This window comes from Mus caroli, chromosome 7, assembly GCF_900094665.2.
Source record: "Mus caroli chromosome 7, CAROLI_EIJ_v1.1, whole genome shotgun sequence".
In the NCBI taxonomy this organism is placed as follows: Eukaryota; Metazoa; Chordata; class Mammalia; order Rodentia; family Muridae; genus Mus; species Mus caroli.
In genome coordinates this window covers 122,494,223-122,516,108 of record NC_034576.1, presented here as the reverse complement: position 1 = coordinate 122,516,108, position 21,886 = coordinate 122,494,223, and the positions used below count along the sequence as shown (strand labels likewise).

Genomic DNA, 21,886 nt, shown 5'->3' with positions numbered 1-21,886 from the left:
AAAGAATTATGCACTTAAGAAGTGGAATCTATCTCAAAGATATAAGGCTGACTCAATATATAAAAATAAATGTTACACACAATACCAATAGGCTAGCCAAAATTACACACTCAGGTAAACCTATGGAGAAAAGAGTTTAAGGTACAGAGGAACTGGGTCAGTTACATGTTGCTTGTTGGAAATGTAAAACTGCAGAGTACATGGAAAAGCAGCTGGTTTGCATTGAATTATACATGCAGTTATCATATAAGAACGTGGAATGAGATAAGTTAAAGGAACACTAGATAGAATACTAGTGAAACTGAATATCTCTTAATTTACATTGTCTTGAAGATGCACACTCACATTAAAAACAGCAGCTGTACTCACGCTGTGCTTACCAGGAAAACTGCAGATGTCTTTTAATGAACGAGTAGTTACACAACCTGTGGCATGCCCATGCGATAGAGTAGTAGTTAGCAATTAAAGAGAACGACACTGGATACATACAATTATCAGAAGACCACACTAAGTGAAAATGTTCATTCCAAAATGTCACACACTGTGTGATTCCATTTTATATCACTCTTGGAATTATCGATCTTACAGATACAGAATAGAGACTAGCAGTTTCCGGGGATAAAGACAGAAATAGATAGCAAGTGTGTGTGGTAATAAAGGCAATAGGAGGGAAAAGTGTGGTGGAAATGTTCCATATGTTAACTATGTTATTTGACTGATTCCATTTTCCTATTATAGTTTTGATGGAGGTTACCACCAGTGCTGAGGCCTCTTAATGTTTTGTAAATCTACATAAACCACAAAACAACACAGCCAAATGGTACTATTATGACTTTCCTCCACACAAAATGAGAAAATAAAGTCTATGTAGTCCACTCAAGATGTATCTTTTGAACAAACCCTCTTTGCCCTGTTATGCTCGTTCCCTTGCCTAGGCTGCCACTGTAACGTTGCAGCTGACTTGACTGTTGTCTCTCCCTTGTCCCGTGTTTTCTTCACCTCTCATATGAGGTTATATTAAACTGTGTGTTTGTTATGTGACAGGAACTGGGCTAGGGGCTAGAGATATAAAGAAGGTTCTCATCTCCCCATGATTTCTGTTGAGAGGAGATGAATAATGCCCAGTTGTAATTTGGTGATGAAGCCCATAACTGAGACATACTTCTAAATAAATGAAGGGGAGGCAGTTTCATTCCGTGAAGGCAGGCGATGCTTTATGTGTTTCTGTGGTGCTAGAATACCTTTCCAGAGCTCACATTCACTCAATTTGTGGTGCAACATAAACAGTTTACAGTACTGCATTGCTCTCAGATTTGACAGGAGGTAAAAGTCTCAGTTACCATTCAGAGAGGTCTCCGCGGTCTCCAAAACAACACAGGCTATTGCCAGAACATTACCCACAGTAACATCACAATAAGACCCTATCGCTGAAAATACTACACATTTCGCTATAGGACAGAGAAAAATTAGTCACTAATGGTCTAGGGAACCTCCTCCCCACTGGCTAGCCTTCATAGTGCTGGAAGATGTTGTAGAGACTGATGGAGGAAAAAAAAGCTATCAGTGCATCCGTTAAATGGACCAAGGAAGATACAACCACTGGTACAACTGAGGCATGATTGTTATAGGCTAACTAATCACCCTATGATTAGATTTGAGATCTGCTCCACAGGAGGAAATTTCATGCATGGTACTGAATTACTGGTCAAAGCCCATGGAGAGGGAGGTTATAGGCCTGGGATAAAACCTGCTATTGTTATTTTGCTAAGTGGTCATACTGTCAAATTGATGTTTAAATATCCATATTTGCACCAATAGGTGTGATGTTATTCAACCTTGACTAGAGAAGCCTCTTTTTGCAATTGACAAAAGTCAATGGAGAGATGCCTAACTGGTAATTGTTCTGAGACTAAGAGACTGGGTTCTCAGACCTAAGTGGGATTATTAACTCTCTAACCATGTCTCAGAAGAGAAGACAGAAAGAATGTGAACGCCAGAGGAAGGAGAAACACTGTCTTTTGGACACGATGTGACTATGGTACCCATGAACACACAGCAGCTGTGGCTTGCCTGCATAAGACCATCACAACATCAAGCCAGTCAGAATTCTAACATAGAAGAAATAAATGCTCCTCAGACCTCATCCTTTACAGAGAAGCTATTGGCAGTTAATAATTTCTAGGGGCTAGAAAATTAAATTTTGAGTGTATGGCCACTGGCAGGCTTACTAGGCTCCACTAGATGGTCCCACCCATGCATACATGGAAAACACTAATTGGTTTAGTGGGCTATAAACAAAACCATTGTGAGAGAGACATGTTAAAGGACTATGGGAGTAATTGAAGGGGGAAATTGGTGGTATGTATTTTTACATTTTATTGTATGTATATATAAAAATTCTAAAAAATTGAAAAAACTTTATAGGGTTGCTAAAGCATAGATCATTTGGGGATAAAAGAACAGATGCAAAATTATCTAGAAACCTATTTCCCCACTGGAAAACTCTTTTTCTACTGTCTACAGCAAAGAGAGAACAAGTTCTAAAGAATTTAATGCCAATTCTTTACCCTAAACAGCACATTTTTATGAAGGTCCACAGTTTGAAATAGAGACAATACAAACATTAATAAAACATAGTCATGGCTAAAATGATTAGAACAAATAATTAAAATTTTATGTGTCCAGTTTTCTAAAACAGTTGAGTTGAGAAAGGATAAATATATCTCTGTGTATGTGACTAAGTTTCAGTTAACAAACAGAAAATAACATATATTAAAGCCAGGTGACAATGGTGGGTCTGTTATATCATTCTGTTGCACTTCTGCCCCTGTTCTTAATAACAAAAATAGCATATTCAGTTACTCATTTAATGTTTTAGTGAACAAAGCTTCAATCTAAACAATCTTCTTATGAGTCAAGATACTGCTTTTTATTTAGTCACTTCTATCTGTCTGTCTGTCTGTCTATCTATCTATCTATCTATCTATCTATCTATCTATCTATCTATCTATCTATCTGTAGAAGAGTGGTTCTGATGCTTTGATTTAATTGGGAATCTTTGTTTACTGATGCTGAAGGTCCTTGCCCCCAATTGATTTTTGATCTATCAATAAAGATGCCAGTGGCCAATGGTTGGGCGGAGAGAAAGAGGTGGGACTTCTAGGTTCCCATAGGCAAGGAGAGAGAAGGCAGGAAGAGGGAGAGAAATGGAACCAACTCAGAGCTGTAGGGGAGATCTTCCAAAATGTAAGTGGAAAAGGATGGTGGCCCACGGAAGGGCAGCCTGAAAGTGTCGTAGGCAGCAAGACTAGTGGGCGTCACAGAAGGTAACTGGGCAGGTAACTAAGTTGAGGGCAGATTTAGAGGTGTTGAGCTAGGAGTAAAGGTAAGGGCACATTAGCTGCAGAAGGCTTAGAAGAGCCAAGCCATAGAGCCAATACAGCAGTTTAAAAATGAACTAAGCTGTGTGTGTCTTCCATCTGTGGATCTGAGATAGTTCCTGATCAGATAGTTACCTGTGTGTGTGTGTGTGTGTGTGTGCGCGCAATTCACTGGAAGTTCAAACTGGTGTAGCCAAACTATCTATCTATCTATCTATCTATCTATCTATCTATCTATCTATCTATCTATCTATCTAGGGAGAGAGAGGAGTTTGGATGCAGGGCCTCTTGCATATCATACAAGTTCTATTCCACTGACCTAAATCATAAGCCTTATCTGAGTCTCACTCTAGCCCAGGCTGACCTGGAATTTGTGTTCCTCCCTCCAGATAACTGGAATTAGAAGACCGTACCAGGACAGCTCATCTATCATTGTGGGATAATTTATTGTAATCAGCCAATCTATTATTTATAAGCTAGTTCCACTGAGATTATGTCTTTAAGGAACAGTTAATATTCTTAAACATATTTTCATCCTTCACACCAAAACCTGAAGAAGAGAGAAAACAAACTACGCTTCCCTATCCTACAGCTATGCATAGGACAAGCCCCAGAGGAACAATACCCACCAGGCAATGAAAGAATATTACCCAATCTGGGAAGAAATGATTACATAAGAGAGAGAACATGACTTATGCTCTGAAATGTAGTGTGTTATACTGAGTGGTTTGTAGACACAAGGCAGATCAGGTTAAACCCAAGTCTGCAGTTTCTGTTTGATTTGAGTCAAAACATTTGACTTCTTTAAATGTCACTAAGGCTTATTTGTAAAAGTGGTAAAAATATCTACCAAATTTGGTAATTGTTCAATTTAAATGGCATACAGGCCAAGTACTCAGTATAATAAATGTAAACTTTATTGCTATCTTTGAAAATGTATTCTTAGTAGCCTGCCCTGAAAGTCTTCAAGATTCTTGTTTTAGACATTATCACTAAAAACAAACAAACACTTGGAGTTCAGTAATGGAAGCCATAGTTCCATGCTGTATTTCATGTGCTACATTGTGCCCAAAGTGTAAAAGTATAACAAACTTGGGTACCTCATATTATTATTATTTATTATTATTGTTATTATTACGTGTGTTTAACTAGAAAGGAATACCAAATGGTCACAGCCAAAGTACAACCAATACCAGTTAACTTTTAATACCAGTAGCTTTAATGAGGACATTGCTATTGATTGCTTAACTGTCTCTGGTATAATGAGTGTCAGAAAAAGAATGGAGCAAGTTACCATGTTATAGTTATACCTATGTTTGGGAGTGACCCAAGGAAATCAATGAAGAGTCAACTTTTTGTTTCTACGTTAGCCTTACCTTGTACTTCCTTGAGTTGGTGGTTGCCAGGTTTTAGCATATTCTCAAGGTGTGTTAAAAGACTTGTTGTCAAGTTAGATTTCCCCAAAATAGAAAAAGGCACAATGGTTTGACCATATTCGTCCAAATTCATTTGCCTAATTTTCTTATATCTAAACTCATGAGACTTGAGGAGTAAGAAAGTAGAAATGACAAGCCCCAGTATCTGCACCAAAATCCCTCTCCAGTTTCGCCAGTTGTACATCAGCCTCTTCATGAACATGGCACGGAATTGCTGCAGGTAGAGGGAACACTAAAATGAGAGGAGAGAGACGCTGGGTCACTACAACCTCCAGGATCAGTCACACTGAAATGCGTTGACATCAATGTCTCTGAAATTTTGTGGTGTAAAAAGCACATGGAATAAAACACACATATTTAAGTGCATACAGCTTATCTAAGAAAATAAATAGGTTCTTGGAGGAGACCCAAACCCATGATGCACCCAATGATGTTATCATCCATCTGTCAGTATAAGGCAAGGGACAACAAACCATGGACTTTTTGAAACAACTCTTTACTAGAATGTGGCCAAGCACATTTGTTCCTGTACCTTCTGGCTGCTTCTTGTGCAGTGATAATTGAGTGACAGTGACAGAGACCATGTGGCCCATAGAACCCTCAGCCTTTGTTGTCTCTTTACATTGAGTTGCCTGACTTCTGGTAGAGCACGCTATGTAAAGTGCTTAAGTTGAAAGTTGTATATAATACTAAAAAGTGGCAACAGGATGCTTTTCCCTGACTCCTGGTAACCACTATGTCGAGGATGCTTTATAGTTGCAGTGGACAATTGCAAGAGCAAGGGGAGAATGCTTGACAGCCCAGGCAGGCTTTCCATGAGGACAGCCTCACTGATTCAGAAACAATCTTACATGCAGTTACTTCTCTTGAAAGGCAGAATACACTCTAAGTTGATAATGTGAAAAACCAGGCTCTCCGGTACACTTACGCCAGCTTGAAAGAGCAGATAAGTTTCTGGATTTCCAATTTAGAAAACAACAAAACAAAACAAAACAAAACCCCCAAAGAATTGCAGAATGATGGCATCAGCAGTAAACAGTTGATATGTTTTTCTAGAATCAATCTCTGTACATTTAATCATTGATCAGGCTGGGGTCCCAAGTTTTCCACACCACACTGGTTCTATAGTGGCTAATACCTCTACATTCTTTTGGTTTATGTATTAATACAAGGCAAAACTATTGCGTACTGACTGAGAGACACCTGTTTCTTAGCAAAATTTCTTACCCCAGTGTTAAACACAATGTTCTGATCTTCACTCTGGGTGGGAAAGCCTACTCTCCAGCTGCTTTCAACATCCCTATTCTTGTCCTCTTTGCTTCCTACCGAGGGCGACTGGGTAGCTTCGATATCTGTTTTTGAGTCTTCCAGGTTACTGACCCTATATTAAAAAAATAAACAAAACTTGTCATTTCAACTTTATCCCACTATCCCTTGCTTGAAGAATGTGAGTGGCAACCCCTGACTCCAAAGGCACCTTGGGTTAATCATTGGTTTTTTTGTTTGTTTGTTTGTTTGTTTTTTGAGACAGGGTTTCTCTGTGTAGCCTTGACTGTCCTGGAACTCACTTTGTAGACCAGGCTGGCCTCGAACTCAGAAATCCACCTGCCTCTGCCTCCTGAGTGCTGGGATTAAAGGTGCCACCATGCCCTGCGGGTTCTTCATTGTTTAGTGGCAGCTGATTTAGTTCCCAAGCACCAACCCACCTCTGCTGTGGAGAGCCCTGGGGCTAATTATATTTGATGCTAAATCTGTTCTCCTCTGAGGGGTTTCAAAGGAGGAATGAGTCAGCACTCAGGTGATTTCCTGTAAACCTGCTTCCCACCTTAATTTGTAAAATAAAGGAGAGCTGATGTTTGGGCAGATAAAAGGGAAGGTGGAGTGGAAGGTGGGGGAGAGAAGGAGAAAATGGAAGAGGGAGAAGGTGCAGTGGAGGAGGAAGAAGAAGAAAAGCTGAGCAGAAGCACATGGCCTGGAGAAACCATAAGTTCTAAGGGGTCTCATAGATGTGGAAGATGGTAGTGTAGTGGTAGATCTGTCCAATCGAGGCACACAACATGTAATCATATTAACTGTGTTGTGTTTTCATTTGCTGGGGCTTATTTGGGAGGAGATTTACCACAACATACCTCTGAACCTTGTCATGCTTAAATTACTAAAGTGTGGAATCTCTGGTGAGCTGACAAAGAATAGGGAACTTATAGAGCCCACCTCCATCAGGAAGACAGGGCATCAAGTGAGGGATGTGATTGCCAACCCACAGTCAAAACTCTGACCCATAATTGTTCCTGTCTGAAAGAACTGCAGGGATGGAAATGGAGAGGAACCTGAAGAAAAGAAGGTCCAGTGACAGGCCCAAAGTGGGATCCAGCTCAAGGGGAGGTCCCAAGGCCTGACATTTACTGAGGTTATGGAGTGCTCACAGAAAAGGACCATGACTGCCCTCTGAAAGACCCAACACGCAGCTGAAAGAGTCAGATGCAGATATTTGCACCAAGCCAATGGACAGAAGCAGTTGATCCCTGTTATTGAATTAGGGAAGGCTGAAAGAAGCTTAGAAGGGTGATCCTGTAGGAGGACCTGCAATCTCAATTAATTTGGACCCCCAAGATCTCTCAAACACTGGACCACCAACCAGGCAGCATACACCAGCTGATATGAGGCCCCCAACACATATGCAGCAGAGGGCTGTGGGTCTGGGTTCAGTCAGAGAAGATGATCCTAACCCTCAAGATACTGGAAGGCCCAGGGATTTAGAGGGCTGGTTGGGTGGGAGATGAGGACATCCTCTTGGAGACCAGGGCATTAGGAGGAGTTGTGGGATGTGGAATAGTCGGAGGGTGGACTGGGGGAGGAGGGGAAGGAATAAAATCTGGAGTGTAAATAAATAAATAAAATTACATTAAAAAAAATCTTTCCCTCTAAGGATTCCCCCTTTTTTTTCTATGTACTTTTACTTACTTAAGGAAGACTTCTTCCATGGTAGTGATAGACACACCAAAGCTAGAAATGCCAAGATTTTCTTGGTTCTCTTCCAGAGCAGTCAAGAGAGCTTCAAACCTACAGGTATGAGAAGAAGATGACCTGGGACTAAAGGAGATGATTTTCATACTTCTTATTCAAAAGTGTTCTCCCCTCACCACCCTGTCAGTGCTTAGTATGATCTCAAGTTTTTGTGAATTCAGAAAGGTGAGACTCGCAGAGAAAGCAAGACAATAAACTGCTATAGTGTGCTGTTTCCCATGATACTTTATTCTTAGATACATGCAATTGTGATTTTCTAACAAAACTATTACTATCCTCTATGAAGAGATTGACAGTTGATGGCTGATAGATAAAGGAGAGTCACCCTTCTTTGGAGGCATGGCCACTGTTTCCCAGTAGTTGGCTCTTTACTCATGTACATATGGGCAAGACTAGCTGGACTCAGCAGGTTATTTAAAAAAAAAAAAGTAGATACGAAATTGGGAGGGAAGTGTGTAGTAGGGGCTGGGGAGAGTTGAAGGGGTCAAGGTGGGGTCCATATGTTAAAGATACATTGTATACTTGTATCAAATTTTCAAAGAATGAAAGTCTAATTTTAAAACATATTCAATGTTAACAACTTTAACTAGTTGACAAGAATTAGCTTATTTTACTTATATATGTCATGGTTCCTGTTAGGAAAGAAGAGAAAAGAAGAGAAAGGAAAAGAAAGGAAAATAAAAGAGGAAAGAAAAGAAAAGAGGAAAGAAAAAAAGAAATGGGAAAAACACATTCAACAGAGGAAAAGGCACACAGAGACAGGAAACTGTTTAAGTGCAGAGAAAACATAGAATGGATAAACTGATGTTAAATAACTAGGAAAACCTATGAAAGTAAACTACATTAAACTATAATAAAGGAGTCAAGTGCAATGTAGAAAAATCAAGTCTTTTAAACAACATTTGTTTTTAATCTAGGAAGATCTTGTAGAACAATATGTTCAAAGTTATCTTTTGCAGAAGTTTCCAGGTCTCAGGAGCATCTCTATCATGTTCCCAGTGAGGGACAACAGAAACCATCTTCCCATGTGCTTAGTGTCAGAACTCAATTCTCTCTTTGGAAAAACAGTATTTTCTCTATATTTTCTGTCTGCATTTTTACACAGTTCTAGATGCGCACCTTGAGATTATAGACAGAGTAGAGACAACCCCACCATTCATTTTTGGAGTCCTTTGGGGCAGGTAGGCTGGAGAGTGATATCAAGTGTTTTATCTGGGGGTCTCCTTCAGGAAGATTCTGTAGCTCCAGATGGATCTTAACTGCCACACACAGCTAAGGTGTGAGCATCCACTCTGGCCTCCCCTTTAGCAACTGATTCGGCTGCTAGGTACTGCTAAGGAGACATACCTAGAATTTTATTTCAGATTCTCTGTTACATTTAATTGTTTTACTCTAGTTTCTGACTGGGGCTTTGCTCTGGTCCATTGGAGAATCACACTCTAATATATCACACACCTGCTACCTACTCCTGGTGGGGTTTTGTCCTCCTTAATCCAAGAACCACCATTTAAGCTGTCCTAGTTATTTTCCATTTTATTGTTTGAGACAATGTTTCATTTTATGGCTCATGATGGTTTCAAACTCATAATCCTTTTTCATGTCTTATTCTAGAGTTGAAGGCCTGTATCACCTTGCCAGGCTATTACTATTGGCAGTGGTGGAGTGTATATGTGTGGTCTGGGGTTGAGCTTAGAGCCTGTACATGTTAGGAAAGCACTTCACTGCTACCCTTTTATTATCTTATTTCTTTTCTCCAAGCCATGTACTAGTACTCAACAAAAGACAACAGAACGCCCAATATCACCAATTAATTCTAGCAAGCTGTAGCAACCAGGGGCATCTGCCCCTTTGCAGTGCAAGTGGCGTCTATGACAGAAGTTTTGTCTTCTTAAAGGAATCCTATTTGCTAAACCAGAAAAATAAGGAAAACAACAGTGATTTCTAACCATTTAGAAATCAACTGGTTGGCATTCTCTAGACCCATACCTGTGTGTATATTCTTTGGGTAGAATAAAAGATAACTCATTTCCAACATTAGTCTCCAGGGTGGCTGTTGGGACATAGGGATGAATCAGTTTTGAGATTTCAGCAATGTCACAGTAAGGTTCCTTCACCATGACTAGGTGGCTTCCAACACCTGGGAAGATGCAATTCAGAAGACCAAATGGAATTTCTATGGTTTGGGTATGTTAGAGGAAGATAAAGCATGCCATGGGTTATTTGACTACAATTCTATAAAGCAAAGCATTATATAACATAATCATTATTAATGATATAATTATACATAGTTCTATAAGGGATTATTAATGATCTGGATCATAAAACCATATAGAACAGAGAGAACATTAAAAGCTCCCTCATCTCTCTGTTTACTGATGCTGAAATTGGAGAAAACAGGTTAATATTTATCAAGCAGATGCTTCCTGGGTCCATGCAATATGCCAGAACCTACGTAAATTCAATAAAAGTTCTTTCCTTCAAAGATGTGAGACATTTTCGTGAAATTTCTGTTTGCCCTCTGTTGTCCTCTCCTCCCAGACACCATGGACTGCCTCCTCCTTTTTCCCCCATCACTCTCCCACCCCCTCATCCTCCTCTTGTTTCTTTTCCTCCTTCACTGGTCTTCCTAACACTAGGTGGGGAATATGTATGGCACATCAGGATTTATGCTCCTAGCAATGGCATTCTGGTACCTGAGGCTTGGGCTGCAGAACTAAGGGAAATGACACTTGGGTATCTGGGCCCATCACCTGACAAGTGTCCTTTGAGAAAGGGAGGGAGGCAGGGATGGAAGAAAGGAGGCAGGAAGGAAGGGAGAAAAGAGAGTACAAGAGAGCAAGTGAGCATTAAGATTCTGAAGAAATACACAGCGCAGGGTGGGGATGGAAATCAAAGAGGATGTATCAGAGTCAGAAGGCTGGTGCTTGTGCTATAGTCTAAAGGGAACACCATCTTCCTATATATCTGTCTCAAGATATCGCATTCTGTTTCCTTCCTAAGACATTTGAAGAGAGCAGAGCAGAATTCAAACAAAGCTGTACCATGCTACAGAATTGCCCAAATGTAGATTCTGCTAACTTTATCATGCATACACAGGGCCTGACGAAGATAAGGGTATATGCTTCTTTGAGATAAATATTACATACTTTAGTTTCTACTGTCATTTTAAAAATAAAAACATAAATTATGCCAATAAATAAGCAACAGAATATAACAAACATAATACTAAGTAGTATAGAAAAGTAGAAGCAGAGACTGGCCTAGATGTAGAAATTACAGGACAAAAACCAAAGGCTATAGAACAACCATGGCAAATACATTGATCAATCTATTAGAAATAGAAAAACAAAGAGTTGAGTCAATCAGAAATTTTGCAGATTGATAATAAAACTATAAATGAAAGCCAGTGGAAACAGCAGGGAAGTACAATCAAAGAAGTTACAGCATAGTCTCAGCAGCAGAGTAGAAAGAGAAAAGGACTCAATAGCCCTGAAAAAAGATCACTAAAAGTAATCCAATTAGAAATAGAAAAAAAAAATGAAGTGAAAGGAAACAGAGAGTACCACAAGTGGACAATCACGCTTGTCATAAAATAGAAAACAATTGGAAAACTGAACATGTCCTTGTAAAATTACATCCCGAAAATTTCATCAAGATTCTGTCCAAGGAAACTTACAAATCCATTGGACACATTCACAATAAATGAGGGTGAGTTTAGCTCATGGCCTTGGTGAGATCCGTATATCCAGACAGAGCTTTCACCATGAACATCTGAAAGAAGTAGACAATGGTGTAAGCTTGGCTGCACAGGAGGTGGACGAGAAGCAGCTGAGAGTGTGAATGCCTGGGAGAGGACAAGGAGATGGGATGTGCAATCACTACCCTTTTGCTTGGAGGTGATCTTTGCATAGAGATTCAGCAAACGGAAATAATGACAGCTTCCAGCGTCACACCTGAACTGGCAAGTTAGAAATCAGAGAGGGAAGAAGATAAGTCAGATTGAGAGACCGGATCTTTTGGGTTCAGACTCCATCTTAAAGAACCTGACCTAAGGTTGAACTCAAGTTAACTAACAAACTGGCACCTAGTCCTAGTTACCAGGTTACTCCCCAACAAATCTGCACCTCCCGTTTACAAGCCTGCCCCCTACACTTTACTTCATAACAACCCAAAATCAGGAGGAAAACAGAAGTTAAGCTTATAGTTTGGCTCCCAGCACCAGCCAATTATGTTAAAGGCTATAATGCCCCCCCACCTCAGCCCCTGTCCCAGTCAAATATGTGCCAGGCTAGAAGCTCCCTTGTTTGTTTGCTTGCCTCTATAAATGCTTGCCTAAAACAAGACTTGTGGATCCACCTTCCCATCCTATTGTGTCAGGGTTAGTGGGAAGCCCAAACTCAAGCTTGAATAGAGACCCTATTGTGATCGAGGCTCTTTGATGGTCTTTTGGGGTTCCTGAACACTTCCTAGCACAACAAGAATAGAGCTACAAGTTGTGCAGATGATTTTCATGCAGAGCTCTGTAGTAAATAAAGTAACTGTGAAACCAGAGCTGGAGAGATGGCTCAGTGCGTAAGGGCACTTTCTGTTTGAGTGTGAAGTCCTGAGTTTGAATTCCTAGCACAGACATGAACACCCATCATGGCATACAGACCTATAATGCCAGAGTTAGAGGGTGAAACAGGCAGGGAGGTCATTATGTGCTTCTGCTTTAAGGACAGACCCTGTCTCAGGGGACTAAGTCAGAGAACATAGTGGAAGACACCCAGTTCCTTCCTCTGATCTCCATATATGGACACATGAACACACCAACACACACATAAAACATATACACACAACTAAAAGGTAAAAGAAATACCAATAGAAACCTCATAATGGTGTCTCCTTTCATCTTTGCTGTGTGACAGGTATATCTACAACAAGAGACACTATGTGATTGGATTTACCTTAAAAAAAAAAAACTTTATTGTTTCACAAAAGACTAGAGCTTACATAGCTAAGCCAAAGTAGTGGATCAGTGATGATCCATCAGGAATTGTAATGAATGGGACTCATGCTTCGGCCATAGATCTGAAATAGACCTATGGTACCTGGGCCCACCCATATCAGTAAAGGTTTTCGAAAATGCAGATCTTGATGCATAAAATGCTCCAAATGGATGTTGTAGCTGTTTATATTCTAATGTTATTTGGGTCCCGCAAAACTGTTTACACCAGAGGGTCTATACATAACTTCTGGGAACCTGCTCCCAATTAATTCTGATTGGTAAATAAAGATGCCAACAGCCAATACCTGGAGAGGAGAAACATAGGTCGGGTTTTAGGTTTCCTGGGCTTGGGACTTTGAGGAAGGAGGAAGAAGAGAGATGCCCTGCTTGAGGAGTGGGTAGGACAGAGAAGCAGAGCCGCCATGCAAAGGAGCCAAGTGAATGTGGTCCAGAGGGCTGCTCAATTGGGAGAAGAGCAGTGAAGATGGAACATAGAAACTAGAAAGTAATGACTCATAATTATCAGTGGGTAGTAATCCCATGCTGGGATTGGTTAAAATACTAATACTACAGGATGTTGGTAAGGGGTGCAGAACTCTTGAAAAACATCTCCCCAACAAGTCTACACATTTGGCAACATAGCACCTGTGTTGTAGCAATCAGTCAAAGGGTTCTAGATAGCATCAGATAATAATGTACCATGAGATAATGCTTAACCAAGGGGCAAAAAGCAATAGAAATGGACCCAGAAGCAAAGACATACCAGGTAAGTAAGGTGAGCATTCACAGCTCTTTGCACTGAAATAAGAGATGCTTGACAAGAAACAGAAGTGGATAACAGTCTATAGTAACTCAGCAGAATGCATGCTTTTCGGTGATCACAGGACTATGCCCAGTATGAGGCGATACAGATGCTAAACGACAATCTTCTAGGCTAGGCAGTGCAGAATTATGTCTGATTCGGCCACATGTGCTATAAAGAGCCAACAAGTTCCACCAAAAACCACCAGGGAAATTAGAAAGGTATCCCCCTCTTATCTCTATTTCTATATCTCCGAATATAGCCATCATCTCACTGATGGATAATTGCACCAGATCATAATTACCTAGAAGTCATGTCAGAGAACAGATAATATGGTACAACAAACACAGGACATAGAAGTAGGACATAATTTTGAAGAAAATGGAAAGAACTACCCACAGGACTTGCAGCCGAATGTTAGTTGAACACAGCATAAGGAATCATTCAAGTGTTGACAATAGATATAAAACAAATGGAGGTTATAGTATTGTTTAGGGAACAGCATCCTAAGAATAATCAAAGGTGATGGACCATAGAGTCTTTTCAGGAAGACTGAGGAGCCGCAGCACCGTAAGGTCCCCCTGACCATGATAGCAATGCGATCACCCAGCACATCAGCTTCATCCATGTAGTGGGTGGTCAGTAGGATGGTACGATTCTGTTTGTACGTCTGAAGGATATCCCAGGTGCTCCTCCTCGAGGCGGGGTCCATGCCAGATGTTGGCTCATCGAGTATCGCCACCTAGCGACAGAACAATTCTATGACTGAGTAAACAGGCAGTGGTCCCACAGGGTTCCTACCGGTACTGGGCTTCCTCTTGCTTTGCTTTTTAAGGGAAATGTCTGACTGAGGGAAGATAGTAAGTTTAATATAAGACTAGGACCTTTGTACTAAAGCCAAACCCATGGTCATTTTATACCAATGAGGTTGACAATGTGAATTCAACCTAAGGGAGTTGCTTTCAAAGTGTTAAATCTGTGTCAGCTTTTAGATTTGTATCACTTGGATTTTTGAACCAGATGAAGCACAAGAGTTATCTGTTTTTAGCTTTATTTAGCCTTTTACCTTGGAGCCCCCTATCAGGGCTATAATGATGGCGAGTTTGCGCTTCATGCCTCCACTCAGTGATTTTGAAAATGCATCACACTTTTCCATCAGGTTAAAAGCTGACAGCATGTTGTTAGTTTCCTCAAGATACATCTTTTGAGGTACTCCTTTTATCTAGAAGGAGACAAGAGTTTGCTTGGCACTTTCTTTCTTTCTTTCTTTTTTCCTTTTTTTTAAGGCATTTTTATTAGATATTTTATTCATTTACATTTCAAATGCTATCCCCAAAGCCCCCTATTCCCTCCCCCGGCCCTGCTCCCCAACCCACCCACTTCTACTTCCTGGCTCTGGCATTCCCCTGTACTGGGGCATATGATCTTCTCAATACCAAGGGCCTCTCCTTCCATTGATGGCCAACTAGGCCATCCTCTACTACATATGCAACTAGAGACACAGCTCTGGGGAGTACTGGTTAGTTCATATTGTTGTTCCACCTATAGGGTTTCAGATCCCTTTAGCTCCTTGGGTACTTTCTCTAGCTTCTTCATTGGGGCCCTGTGTTCCATCCAATAGATGACTGTGAGCATCCACTTCTGTATGCATGGCACTTTCAATAGTCGTAGGAGTTTCTTTTAAAAATCATGTTCTCGTTTTGAGAATTGCACATGTGCATATCACGTATTTTGATCATACCAATCTCCCACTCCTCTTCTGACTTCTCTCAGCACTTGCAACCTTGCTTGCCTCCCAACTTCACTCTGGCTTTCGTAAGTCACAGGGTCCAGTCAGTGCTGTCTGTCTGCAGATGCATTTGGGGCCACTCCCTGAAGCATGATTCCCCAAACAGCAGCTACTTTCCCTATCTCAGCAGCAACCAGCTGCCAAAGCTCCTCATCTAGAAGTGGGGCTTTGTGAGCCCCTCCAGTCTCTGCTGGACTATTGGCTGGCTCAGTATTGTACAGGCAACTATAGCTGTTATGGGCTCATGAGTACAGCTGTCCCAAAGTTCGTGTTTTACTCCACTCCTGACCTCTGAATCTTACAAATATCTCACATCAGCTCCTTCCATACATCAGCTCTGTGGTCATTTATCCTTTTTTCCACTCTTTAAGTTTAGAGGAAAATTCATCTCAAATCATTTCTTGAGCTTTATAAGAATAAGGATATTGGGAGTTGGTGATCTACCTGAACAGGGAATTGGGAGGTAGGGGGGATATCCTTGGCTTACCCTGCAGTAGAAATAAAGGTGTTCTGATACTGTCAAGTGATCAAACAACAGGTTCTGCTGAGGACAGAAGCCCAAGGAATTCCTGATTTGATCCATATGCTGTGAGATGTCTTCTCCATGAACGTAGGCCTCTCCACTGGTCGGAGGGTAGAGACCTAGAATCAGGTAGAAGATGAAACACAAACAGCTTGTGTGAGGAAACATGCTCATTGGCTCCTCAGACAAAGTCTACACACGGATTGCTCAATAGCATTGTAGATGACTGACAATACTTATTGCCTCTCTTATGATCATGTTAGGAAATAACTTACTGCATTTCCCTGCTTCCCTGTATGCTGTGGTTTCCAATATTCAGTAGAGAAGGGAAGATCACTCAGGGTGATAGAAGCATGGTAGTGTAACACAACCATTACCAGCCACTTGTCAACAGTTACTGTTTATATTTATATTTATAGTACCATCTGTGGCCTGCAATAGACTTGGGAAGACACTTTTTAAGCTGGAAAACCCACACCATAAAACCATTCTCCTTGAATAACTTAAATTCTAGTTGGTGGAAAAAAATTATCTAGTCACCCAAAATAATTTCAAAATGGTTCAGATGGTTCTAGAGTCTTAGGCAGCTGTAGTGAGTGGCTAATTTTAATAAGGAGAAATGTTACTTTAAATGTGGTAACTCAGTAATCTTTTTGGAGAAAGGATTTGATGTTGCTCAGACTGGTCTGTTGAACTCTTGGGCTCAAGGGATCCTCCTACCTTAGTCTCCTAAGTAGCTGGGACTACAGACTTGCCAGATTCCCTATTAATTAATTCTGTTAGAAAACAGCCAGAGTGAATATGGTCACAATTTGCCTCTATTGTCCTGGAATCTGACCCCTTTTCATGATAAGTTTTTATATTAAGCAGATTATCCTGATTTTAGTTGTTCTAAAATGAAACTGCCACTTCCTGACATCTAGTTTCTACCATGAACCTTCCACTCTGAGTCTAGTAATTATCAAATATGTTTCTATTTTATAGTTTTAAAGTTTCTGACATTTGGATTTCCACACCAACTTCCTAGCTACTGCTATTTGCAGGATACATTGTTTTTACTTTCAATGTATTTACACCTTAGAATCTAACCTGTGTCTCTTTAAGACATTATAGTGATGAAGCATATTTTATCTCATCTGATAATCCTTTTTTCATAGACTGATAATCTGAATCTATACATCACTTCTATACACCTCCCTCCAATTCCTCCAGCATCATATATTCATGGTGTTTTTTATTGTTACATGAACACACACACACAACACACACACACCACACACACAACACACACACACAACACACACACACACACACACGTCCATGTATGTACATATAGCCTACCAAGACCATTTCACTCTGCTCCTATGTAAGTGTCCAGTGCTGACCACTTGGGATTGGACAATGGATGAACTCTTTTCTCCGCCTCAGTAGTTATTAGCCAACTGTAGCTCTTCATGTAGGAATGGGACCATGTGCAATTTTCCCTGTTCACATTAGCATGTCAACTTATGTTGCCAGTATGCTTGTTTGGGTAACCATGTTGTTGAAGGGTCTGGGGTGTGGGGAAGAGTAGCAGAATGTGGAAGAGCAGGACACAGGCACTTTAAAGAGGAGGATGTGGGGAGAGTGGGGTAAAGGGTTTAACAGTAGGGGGAAAGAAAAGGAGGTGGGAAAAATAAACACTAAGGATGCTCTAAAAAGACATAGTAATCATGTTATTTTGTTTATCTAAAATTGTGTGTGGTATGTGTGTATGTGTGTACATGTATTATTTTTATTTTTAAGTGAAGCTATGCCACTTGGGGTGATAATGCTCTTTCACAAGAACCATAGACTACGTAACAAACCCAGGACCAGGTATGAGAAACCTTTTCCAGCACTGACAGGGGAGCCTAGGAGACCCTTAAACAACATAGGCCATTGTTATTGCTCCTTCATGTCTCCTAAGTTTGAAGTAAATAACCCACATTTAATATAATTATTGATATTGGTTGGGTTTCTAGCTGCCTCCTTCTTTTCTTTTCTGCGCTCCTTAGTTTTCTGTTCCCTTTGTCACTTTTTTATGCATTGTCGTAGGTTTTTACTGCTGTGAACAAACACCATGACCAGGGCAACTCTTATAAAGGACACTATTTAACTGGGGCTGGCTTACAGGTTCAAAGGTTCAGTCCATTATCATCAAGTTGGGAGCATGGCAGCATCTAGGCGGGCATGGTGCAGGAGGAGCTGAGAGTTATATCTGAAGGGCACTAGGAGAAGACTGGCTCCCACATGGCTAGGATGAGGATCTCATTGCCCACCCCCACAGTGACATACTTCTTTGAACAAGGCCACATCTACTCCAACAAGACCACACCTCCTAATATTGTCACTCCCTGGCCTAAGCATAGTTAAACCACCACATTCTACCCCCAGACTCCAAAGACTTGTTCAAACACAAAAGTCTATGGGGGCCATACAAGCCATAGCATAATAAAAAATACTTCCATTCCTGGTCCTGGCATCCCCCTATACTGGGGTATAGAAACTTCACAGGAAACTACAAGCACAAAGCCCTGAGTTAGATTCCGAGAACTCAAATAAAAGCCAGGTACAGATGTGACTTTTAACTCTTGCACTGATGGGTGGTGGTGCTGGTCCTGGTGGTGGTGCTGCTGCTGCTGGTGGTGATGGTAAATGGTAAAATAGGAGTACTGGCTGAGGCAGCGATGAAAATCATTCCTAGGGCTTGCAAATCAGCCACAATAGCTGCAAGGGTGGGCTCTGGTTTCCCTGAGAAACAGTTTCAAAATATAAAATAAAGTGGAGAAGTCATTCAGGACATTGGCTTCTGACCTCTGCATACAAACACAACTTTAGTAACTTTAAATTCTGATTGTCCTTAATTATTATTGTCCTCAGGTCATTGGTTTTTGTTAGTGTTTTTAATTTCTGAGATGCAAGTGTGTCAACTGCTTTTTCAAATCTTCCATGTTTTGCATTGAGTATTTCAGTGCTCTGTTCTTACATACATGCATACATACTAAAAAAATATACTGTCTTCAAGTACTGATATTTAATTGTTATGTAGTATCTTCCTCAAAACACAAACTTTTAAATTTTTATTTATTTATTTATTTGTTATTAGAGATTTTCTTTATATACATTTCAAATGCTATCCTGAAAGTTCCCTATACCCTCTCCTCCCACCCACCCTGCTCCCCTACCCACCCACTCCTGCTTCTTGGCCCTGGCATTCCCCTGTACTGGGGCATATAAAGTTTACAATACCAAGGGGCATCTCTTCCCAGTGATGGCCGACTAGGCCATCTTCTGCTACATATGCAGCTAGAGATATGAGCTCTGGGAGTACTGGTTAGTTCATATTGTTGCTCCACCTATACGGTTGCAGACCCCTTCAGCTCTTTGGGTGCTTTCTTTAGATTCTCCATTGGGGGCCCTGTGTTCCATCTGTGAGCATCCACTTCTGTATTTGCCAGGCACTGGCATAGCCTCATACGAGACAGCTATAACAGGGTCCCTTCAGCAAAATCTTTCTGGCATATGCAATAGGGGGGGGGGTTCCTTGGAAAATTGGACATAATACTACCGGAAGATCCAGCAATACCTCTCCTGGGCATATACCCAGAAGATGCTCCAACTTGTAATAGGGACACATGCTCCACTATGTTCATAGCAGCCTTATTTATAATAGCCAGAAGCTGGAAAGAACCCAGATGTCCTTCAACAGAAGAATGGATACAGAAAATGTGGTACATTTATTTACACAATGGAGTACTATGCAGCTATTAAAAACAATGGATTTATGAAATTCTTGGACAAATGGATGTATCTGGAGGATATCATCCTTAGTGAGGTAACCCAATCACAAAAGAAGTCATTAGATATGCACTCACTGATAAGTGGATATTAGCCCAGAAACATAGAACACCCAAGATACAATTTGCAAAACACAAGAAAATCAAAAAGAGGGAAGACCAATGGGTGGATACTTCATTCCTCCTTAGAATAGGGAACAAAGCACCCATGAAAGGAGTTACAGAGACAAAGTTTAAAATTTTTACATTACTTACGAACTTGAAAACAAAGCAGACTATTAAACTATGTCATGCAAATCTCATTGCTTCATCCCTAGTTTCTGAGACTGGATTGAGCTGAACACCTACCTGAGAGGATGGACAGAGTAGTGGACTTTCCTGCCCCATTATGTCCTAGAAGAACAGTGACCTGTCCCTCATATAAGTTCAAAGACAAGTCTTTGATGGCGACCTTGGTGGTGTTATTCTTTTGGAATACCTGTTGGGGGAAGCCCATAATTGTGAACTATGCAGCCTTTATAGTCAGTTTGAAAGAACAGGTACTCACAGCAACTCTTTATGGACAAAATAAGAGTCCAATTTAATCTCATGGGGAAATAGAGTGTAATAAAAAAGCAGCAAAGAGGAGAAATCTATTTTAAGATATGTGAGTATTAGAATTACACAGTAGGGGTACAATCTTCTCTATTCCTGCTGTGTTTTAATTACCACCATGAAGCTGGTAATGCCACAGGTTTTTTCAGTCAGTATTTGGGGAACAGAGGAAATTGCTCAGGAGTCAAAATCACTTGCTGTGCAAGGATAAGGGTCTGAGTTTTCATCCTCAGAATCCACATAAAAGCTGGACACACCCATGATCCCTGTGCTCCAACGGGAATGTGGGAGGCAGAAACACGAGGGTACTTTCAAGTTAGTGGGCCATCTTATCTGGCATGTACACTCAAAAAACAACAGAGACACTGCTAGGACTGACACCCACAGTTTGTCTTCTGACCTCTATGTGTGAGCTGTGGCATGTGACTATATGTATGTGACCATGTATGCTTGTGCATGTGCACGCACACACACGTACATACACACATCATAAATCATACAGAAACACACACAGAAACAGAGAGAAAGAGACGGAGGAGAAACAGAGTGGTGTGCGTGTGTGTGTGCGCGTATGTCTTTGAAGGCAGACCAGCTAGAAACCACCCTGACTGCTCACCTAAAATATCTTTCCTATAGATGAGCGGTGTTTCTGTTCAGGGTGAAAAAAGCTAGAAAGGGCACCACTTACAGTCTAGCAACAAGTAGAAGCTAAATAACTTCCAAAACCGTAATTTTCTTTCAAATTCATCAGCAAGGTGAAACAGCCTGAAGACTGAAGAATAACAGAGACCCCCAGAAAAAGTCAGTGCAAATGTGCAGTAAAAGTGGGTACTATGCAAACTTTTAAGGAGACTTTGTGCTTTTTTCTCATTAAACAACAATTGAATTGTAAAGCACTTAAGAAACATAAAACATAACTGGATAACCTGGGAATCAAGCCCTTGCATGTAGAATTGAAACAGGCATTCCTCCCAATACATCCCTTATGATGAGAATGCTGGTTCAGGTTTCACCAAATGGCAGGTAGGGTCTCTTCCCAAGTATTCTCACTATACATAAGCTCCAAGCTATAAAAAGTGATTCAAGTTCTTGTATCCAAACTAGAGCCTTTGATTTCCCAAAGGCTTAGTTAAAAAGTCACCAATCAGCTAATGAAACAAGTCAATTCTGGGTTGTTCTATAGTTAATTATGCATTGGTCCATTAACATCCATTTCTTCCAGCCACCAACTATTTTTTTAAAAATTAAAAAAAAATTTTATTAGATATTTTCTTTATTTACATTTCAAATGCTATCCCAAAAGTCCCCTATACCCTCCCCCCGCCCTGCTCCCCTACCTACCCACTCCCACTTCTTGGTCCTGGCCTTCCCCTGTACTGGGGCATATAAAGTTTGCAAGATCATGGGGCCTCTCTTCCCAATGATGGCAGATTAGACATCTTCTGCTACATATGCAGCTAGAGACGCGAGCTCTGGGGGTACTGATTAGTTCATATTGTTGTTCCACCTATAGGGTTGCAGACCCCTTCAGCT

General features: G+C 40.8%; 1 protein-coding gene across 1 annotated transcript in view; it reads right to left on the bottom strand.

Moving 5' to 3' along the window:
* The window catches only part of LOC110299272 (ATP-binding cassette sub-family A member 3-like), a 76,917-nt gene that overhangs the window by 27,502 nt on the left and 27,529 nt on the right, over positions 1-21,886 (bottom strand). Inside the window, exons 13-20 of the mRNA XM_021168935.2 lie at positions 20,108-20,237; positions 15,906-16,060; positions 14,696-14,851; positions 14,161-14,371; positions 9,827-9,977; positions 7,778-7,876; positions 6,044-6,197; positions 4,757-5,048 (exon numbers count right to left, since the gene is read on the bottom strand). Coding sequence (XP_021024594.1) covers positions 4,757-5,048; positions 6,044-6,197; positions 7,778-7,876; positions 9,827-9,977; positions 14,161-14,371; positions 14,696-14,851; positions 15,906-16,060; positions 20,108-20,237 — 1,348 coding nt within the window. The remainder of the gene's footprint in view (positions 1-4,756; positions 5,049-6,043; positions 6,198-7,777; positions 7,877-9,826; positions 9,978-14,160; positions 14,372-14,695; positions 14,852-15,905; positions 16,061-20,107; positions 20,238-21,886) is intronic.